Source organism: Myotis davidii, unplaced genomic scaffold (genome assembly GCF_000327345.1).
Source record: "Myotis davidii unplaced genomic scaffold, ASM32734v1 scaffold176, whole genome shotgun sequence".
NCBI lineage: Eukaryota > Metazoa > Chordata > Mammalia > Chiroptera > Vespertilionidae > Myotis > Myotis davidii.
The window spans coordinates 986828-994334 of record NW_006287911.1 but is presented as its reverse complement, the minus strand read 5'-3'; the positions used below and the strand labels follow the sequence as shown (position 1 = coordinate 994334).

Genomic DNA, 7507 nt, shown 5'->3' with positions numbered 1-7507 from the left:
ACAGCGCAAGCTCAGAGGTCGGCAAGGCAGTCAGGGAACATTGGAGTCCTCTGTCACTGAAGCAAGCAAGCCTCATGTTAGTTTCAAGCTGCCTGGCTGCTGGCCGCCATCTTGGCTGGCAGTTAATTTGCATATCGCTGATTAGGCTGGCAGTTAATTTGCATATCTCGCTGATTAGCCAATGGGAAGGGTAGCGGTCGTATGCCAATTACCATGTTTCTCTTTTATCAGATAGGATACTAGAGGCCCGGTGCACAAAAATTTGTGCACTGAGGGGGGGCGTGTCCCTCAGCCCAACCTGTGCCCTCTCACAGTCTGGGACCCCTCAGTAGATAACCACTTGCTGGCTTAGGCCTGCTCCCGGGTGGTGAATGGCAGGCCCTATCCCACGGTGTTTAAATATTTCACCTCCACAATTATATTTGAGTTTCTTACTGGTTCCATCTTTTCCAAAATTCTCTCAAATTCACCTTTACTTTTTCCTATTGACTCCTCCTTTTTAAAATTTCTTTCTTTTTTTAAATTTCTTTATTGATTTCAGAGAGGAAGGGAGAAGGAGAGATAGAATAATCAATGGTGAGAGAGAATCATTGATCGGCCACCTCCTGCACGCCCCCTACTGGGGACTGAGCCCACAACCCAGGCATGTGCCCTTGGCCGAAATCGAACCTGGGATCCTCCAATCCGCAGGCTGACGCTCTATCCACTTAGCCAAGCCGGCCAGAGCCTTTTTAAAATTTCTTGACTGCCTGCCTTCCTTTCCTCCCTTTCTCTCACCCTCCTTCCCAGCTTCTTTTACCCCCACTCCTTTTTTTCCCCTGGCTCCTGATTTTAATCTTTCCTCTTTTTTCCTTTGACTTTTTTTTTAACCTTTTTACTGATACTTCCTTTTAGTGTTTCTTTTTTCTCATTCACTCTTTTTTATCTACCTTCCTTCATTTATTCCCTATCATTTCCTTTCTTTCACTATGTCTTCTTTTCTTTGCCTAACTAACATCCATCCTTATTCTTCTCCTCTCCTCCCTTTCTTTCCTTTCTTCCTTTATCTCATTCACCCAGCCTTCCTTCTACCCTCCTTCCTTCCTCTTTCCTTCTTTCTTCCCTCCCTTTTCTATCATCCATCCATCCATCACCTCTACATATCTCTATTTTCTATTTATTATCTAGCTAGCAAGCAACCATCTATCACCCTTATTTTACTGTATTTTGCTTTTTAAACATCTCTCTGTCCCAGCATTATATCCACAATTTTACTTGATTTGTTACCATCTCTTTTTCAAACATTTTGCTCTGTTTCTATCTTTCTTTCTTGCCCTCTCCCTTCTTCCTTCCTTGATTCCTTTCTCCCTGCCTCTCCTTTCCTCTTCCTCTCCCTCCTTTTCTGAATGCCTCTTGATGACTTTTCTCTCTTTTTTCTCTCTTCTTTGCTTTCTGGCCTTCTCCTCCTCCCTTTTTCCCTCCTCCCTCTTCCTATTTCCCACCATTTCTCCCTCCTTCCCTCCACCCTCTTTTACCCTCCTTTGCTTTGTCCTGGATTACTTTTTGCCTTTTCACCTTTCCCCTTCTAACTGCCCTCTTTAACTCCCTCCCAGCCTTCTTCCTCTCCTTTTCTCTTCCTTCTTCTACTCCCATCTTCCTGACTCGTTTTTTAAACACTTTTCTTTCCTTTTCTCTTTACTTTTTCCTTTTTAAATTTTTTTGTATTATCTTTTTTACTGGCCTCTTTTTACAGTCCTACCTATATCTATCTGAAAATCAAGTTATCAACATACCTATCTTCATTTTACCTCAACAACACAACAAAATTTTATTTTGTTTTCTTCCTGGCTCCATTTAACAAAACTTGGTTCCTCTTTTTTTCTAACATTTTTACTGGCTTCTCCTTTGTAAAGTCCATTTCTGTCTATCCATTATGTATGTTTTATTGTATTTCTTAAAAAGTATATTTTTATTGATTTCAGATAGGAAAGGAGAGGGGGAGATAGAAACATCAATGATGAGAGAATCATTGCCTGGCTGCCTCCTGCCCACCCACACTGGGGATCAAGCCTCAGGCATGTGCCCTGATCAGGAATCGAATTGTGACCTCCTGGTTCACAGGTCAATGCTCAACCACTGAGCTACACCAGCCACACTGTTCTACTGTATTTTTAAACTGACTTACAAATCCTACTTGATTCCTTACTTGCTCCTGCTTTTCAATTCTCTCTCTCTGCTTTTACTTTTTTCATACTCTCCCATCCCTTTTAAATGTTTTTTCTTCTCCCCTTCTTTTATTCCTTTTCTCCATGTTTTTAAAACTTTTCTTCTATTTATTTATCATGTCATCTTTATTTTAGTCTTTTTGCTTTTTCCTCAAATGTCTTTTTAAAACTGCCCCACCCCCTAAATTATACCTGAATTTCTCATTGGTTTCTCCCTTTCAAACTTCTCTTACAACAATCACATTCTCTCTTCTTTTCTATTTCACTTTTTCCAGCTGTCTTATTATCCTTTTAAAACACAACCGTAGATTCCACAGCTCATTATGCTAAAAATAAAGTAAGCAGATATAAGATAGCCCTTGCTGGTTTGGCTCAGTGGATGGAGTGTCGGCCTGCGGACTGAAGGTCCCAGGTTCGATTCTGGTCAAGGGCACATGCCTGGGTTGCGGGCTTGAGTGCAGTCAATCAATGATTCTCCCTCATCGTTGATGTTTCTATCTCTCTCTCCCTCTCCCTTCCTCTCTGAAATCAATGAAGATATATATATATTTTTAAAGATAAATGAAACTCTAACTCCTAACCCTGACCCAGAATACCATGCTGGTGTTTTAAAAGGATACAAGTTTATTGTGCCCATATCAATGTGCTTACAATCTTTTAATGGCTCACTCTGACTCTCAGAATAAAATGTGATCTTGTTTGGTTGGCATACCATGCCCATCCTGACCTGGCATCCAACTACTTCACTAACCTCATGTAATCCTATCCTGGCCTCTAGTCATACAAAAGTATCCATTATGGTACAGCATAGAAAATATAGTCAATATTATTGTAATAATTATGTTGCCAGGTGGGTACTGGAAATATGGAGGGGAATATTTTGTAAAGTACAGGATTGTCTAACCACTATGCTGTATAGTACTCATTATGCTATATACCTCTGCACAGGCTGTTCCCTCTACCAAGACCATCTTTCCTTATCTTATATCTAAACTAATGTGTCCCTGCTTGGGCCACATATTTTAAACCCTCCTTACCTGTTCCCCAGTTAAGGTGGAAAGGACTTGTCTTCAAGTTCAGGTACAGAAACCTGTTGCTATGTACTGAATAAAATGACATTTCCCATTTGTAACAAAAATAATGAATGAATAAGTAAATAAATCTTACATAATTAAACCCTAATATGCAAATCGACTGAATGGCAGAATGACAGGTCGCTATGACACACACTGACCACCAGGGGACAGACGCTCAATGCAGGAGCTGCCCCCTGGTGGTCAGTGTCCTCCCACAGGGGGAGCGCCACTCAGCCAGAAGCCGGGCTCACAGCTGGTGCGGTGGCAGCAGTGCTAAGGAGCAGCAAGCCCAGCTTTTGGCTGGCAAGCACAGCGCTCCTGCCTCCATGGCAGCACTAAGGACCCCTCAGTGGGGGAAGGCATCCCAGACTGCGAGAGGGCGCACGAGAGGGGGCACGCACGCCGGGGCTGAGGGACCACCCCCCCACCTTGCTCCCCTCCCCACTCCCGTGCAGGAATGTCATGCACCCAGGCCTCTAGTAAATAAACAAACTAATTAATGTGTGCTTGTCCTCCTTACAGTTAAGATCCTTCAGGATAGAACCAAGTGTTCATTTTTGTGTCTGCGGTGTCAGAGTGCTAAATATACAATGAGCTTAATACATGTTTGTGTGATTAGTTAGTGCAATTAATAGTTGCATGGCTGAAAATTCATCAATACAAAATACTTTACAATGTCTACTGATTATAAAGTTTTCATGAAATTCTGCAATGTCTAAGTTGTGGTATCCCTAAATAAGACCTCAAGGGCATCTGCATTAGTAGAGGGGTTTAGAGGTTAGATGAAAGAAAGTGGTGACAAAACTTGGTGAAGTTCAATAATTTTAAAGGAACATTGGCAGAAAAAAGTTCTAATGCCCTAATAAGCAACTTTATTTTTTGTTTTCTATCAAATTTGTTATATATTTTATGAAGTAAAGGACATTTACTGTAACCTTAATGTTTTTAGTTCTTTGAGCACAAGTAATGCTAAATGAAAAAAGGTTTTTCTTTTTGTTTTGTGTATTTTTCATTTGGCTGCTGAAATATGAATATATCTTATGTGCTACCCTTCTACCCCCTGAGCCTTCTGAGACACATGGCATGGACAGCAGGGGGTAGAGGGTCACTGAGACTAAGTAGCGACAAATAGCTAGAAGTGAAAAACTCCCAAAACCAAAAAATCTCCTAAAATAAGAACCTATTTTTAAAAAACATATATATTTCAGAGAGAGGGAGTTAGAAACATCAATGGTGAGGGAGAATCGATTGGTTGCCTCCTGCACGCCCCCTACTGGGGACGGAGCCTGAAACCTGGGCATGTGTCTTGACCAGGAATTGAACTGTGATCTGGTTCATAGGTTGACACTCAATCATTGAGCCACACTGGCCTGGCAGAATCTAGCTTTTATAACTACAGTAATTGTCTCTACACAAATATATAGACATCAAAAAATAAAGTTAAATAACTTTAACTTGCAGAACATTAATACTGGTATAAGGATATCTTCTAAATATACTATCGTTCTAGTATTTGCCTCAGGCATTCATTTAAAAATATGTTAGTATATACATGTCACACAAAATACTTTCAAATATTTTAGACCTTTTTTCCACTCATCAACTAAAGATCCATGGCTCATTTTGACATGTCTAAAATCACAGCAGTGACAGTATTTAAACTATTGCCCATTATTTCTGTAATTTTAATCACATATCTATGGTAACCACCTATAATCTGTATTTTTGACTATATTCCACTGACGGCTGAATTCTTATTTTTGTTTTACAGATGAGGGGCTGAATGATTTGAAACTAGGTTTACAAATAGATTTCTCCCCTCAGGGCTCTGAGTATTGCTAGTTTTCTCTATTCTTCTGGCCTGTCCAGGGCATTCTATCTAGAATGGGAGTTCTGGCATTCACCAAGAGCCATAGCAGCACACTTTGCTTTAGAGGTTCATGCTTCTGAGAAACATTTAAATATACAATAGGGTGATTGGGATTTAGAGTTTAGGACATACTTTATTAAGAATAAGTACAGTATAAAGTGAAGTTCAGTAACTTACATGCTTGTGATTATGTGCCATATTGCTAATAAACTCACTTTTTCATGGATGAATACTATGTGTATTTTATGGAATGCTCTAGACCTAGTTAAGTGTTCAAGTTTTTGTTGTTGTTAATGTTTTTATTGATTTCAGAGAAAGAGAAAGTGACAGAGAGATGGAAACATCAGTGATGAGAGAGAATCATCAATCAGCTGCCTCCTGCACACCCCCTACTGCGGATCGAGCCCGAAATCTGGGCATTTGCCCTGACCTGGAATTGAGCCGTGACCTCCTGGTTCATGGTTGACACTCAACCACTGAGCAACACCAGTGGAGCTTAAGTGTTCAAGTTTTGATGTTTCATTGTATTCGTTAAAAAGTTCTGCTTTCCCTGACTTCAAAAGAAATATAGTCATTATAGAAAAAAATACAGAAAAGGGAAAAAAAATCACCAGTAATTGTTCCACCTAGATATACTAGTAATCTCTACTTACTATATTTTGGAGGCTATCTTTCTAGTTTTGCTTTTCCCTAGCAACTGTAATTATTTTTAATTTTAGTCCTTGTGCTAGACTCTTCAGATAAAACTGTATATAAAAAATCTGACACAAAGGAAAAAAAGGAATCTGACACAACAGAGATTTAATAATTGGAATACAATGTAACTTAACCTTCCTCTCCACCCTTCTCTTAATAGAAGCTACTTCTAGTCTTTTTTTGTTGTTGTTATATCTGGACTTGGTATACAGAGTTAATGACTAAAGAAAGACATATTTATATTTATAACAGAATAAAAGAAACTAGAGGAAAACAAAACATTTTCAGGTATTTTAATTAAATTATCACACAAATCAAAGTTACAAATATACAAATGCAACTATTTATAAATATGTAAACATACGTACAAAGACTAGAAAGGAATACACACAAAAAATAGGTGTTTGGGTGTTGGGGTTATGTTTCTTTTTCATTGTTTTGTAATACTCAAAAAACATTATATTGCAATAGGACTATTTTAGTGCTAGAGAATCTTATATAAATGTATTTGTTCAAGAGCTTCCCTGTTAATATCCTTTTCTGGGTATATATCATAGTTCAGTGGTACCTCTTCAACCCAGGAAGATAACTGTATACTAACCTGGAAAAAAAAAGATTATAAACAAACAGGAAAATTATAGACTAATCCTATTTTCGGGAAGAAATCATGACTAAGTAAGTTCCTAAACACAACAAATTTTTTAAATATATATTTTTATTGATTTCAAAGAGGAAGAGAGAGATAGAAACATCAATGATGAGAATCATTGATTGGCTGCCACCTGCACGGCCCCCACTAGGGATTGAGCCTGCAACCCAGGCATGTGCCCTGACCAGGAATCGAACCATGACCTCCTGGTTCATAGGTTGACGCTCAACCCCTGAGACACACTGGCCAGACAACACAACAGATTTTTACTACAATGAGCAGGACTAAGTTCTACACGGTACTACATGAACAATTCTTTTCTTTTTCTTTTCTTTTTATTATTCACATGAACAATTTTTTGTTGTACTAAATGGTCTATGAATTCAGGAATTTAATTAGTTTACTCTGAGATTTTGAAATTTTAAAGAATAAAGAAAGTAAAGAATTGTTTTAATGTACATAATTTAATCATCATTAGGTTTAAACAAAATTCTAAAACAACAATGGCAACACACAGAAAACTGCTCATATATACACAGTGTTGGTGCTAAGGGGTTGTAAAAGCAGGGCTAATCTCCCTCTATAACCTTCATCAGGCCCTTCCCTTCACATTGAAAACTTGAGTCTCCATGACAAAGAAATTCTGGAGCCAACAATGGATATATATCTGTTTAAAGAAGTTTCATTAAATAGGAGAGCAATAAAATTATTCAACAATTTATAATAAGGACTCTGTAAATATTAATTTCCAATGGTTGTCAAGACAGATTTATGTATTTAGTGTGAAAGTTATTTTGATAAAATAACTGAATTATTTCAATATATGTAGAAATTATAAATTGGAGACCACATATTTTAAAAGGTTTGTTTTGACCTGGCCGGTATCCATGACCTGCTGGAGCATTGTTCCATACACCAAAAGTTACAGGTTGGATTCCTGGTCAAGGCACATACCTAGGTTGCAGGTTCAATCCCTGGTCAGGGTGTGTGTGGGAGGCAGCCGATCGATATT

The 7507-nt window shown here is 38.5% G+C and overlaps 1 protein-coding gene across 3 annotated transcripts in view; it reads right to left on the bottom strand.

The window, feature by feature from the left end:
- Window positions 1-6124: 6124 nt before the first annotated feature.
- Window positions 6125-7507, bottom strand: part of LOC102764241 — a 32171-nt gene continuing 30788 nt past the window's right edge. For all 3 annotated transcript variants that reach the window (XM_006759705.2, XM_006759703.2, XM_006759704.2), the window contains exon 8: window positions 6125-6447. In XM_006759705.2, coding sequence (XP_006759768.1) covers window positions 6331-6447 — 117 coding nt within the window. In that variant the 3' untranslated portion in view covers window positions 6125-6330. The remainder of the gene's footprint in view (window positions 6448-7507) is intronic.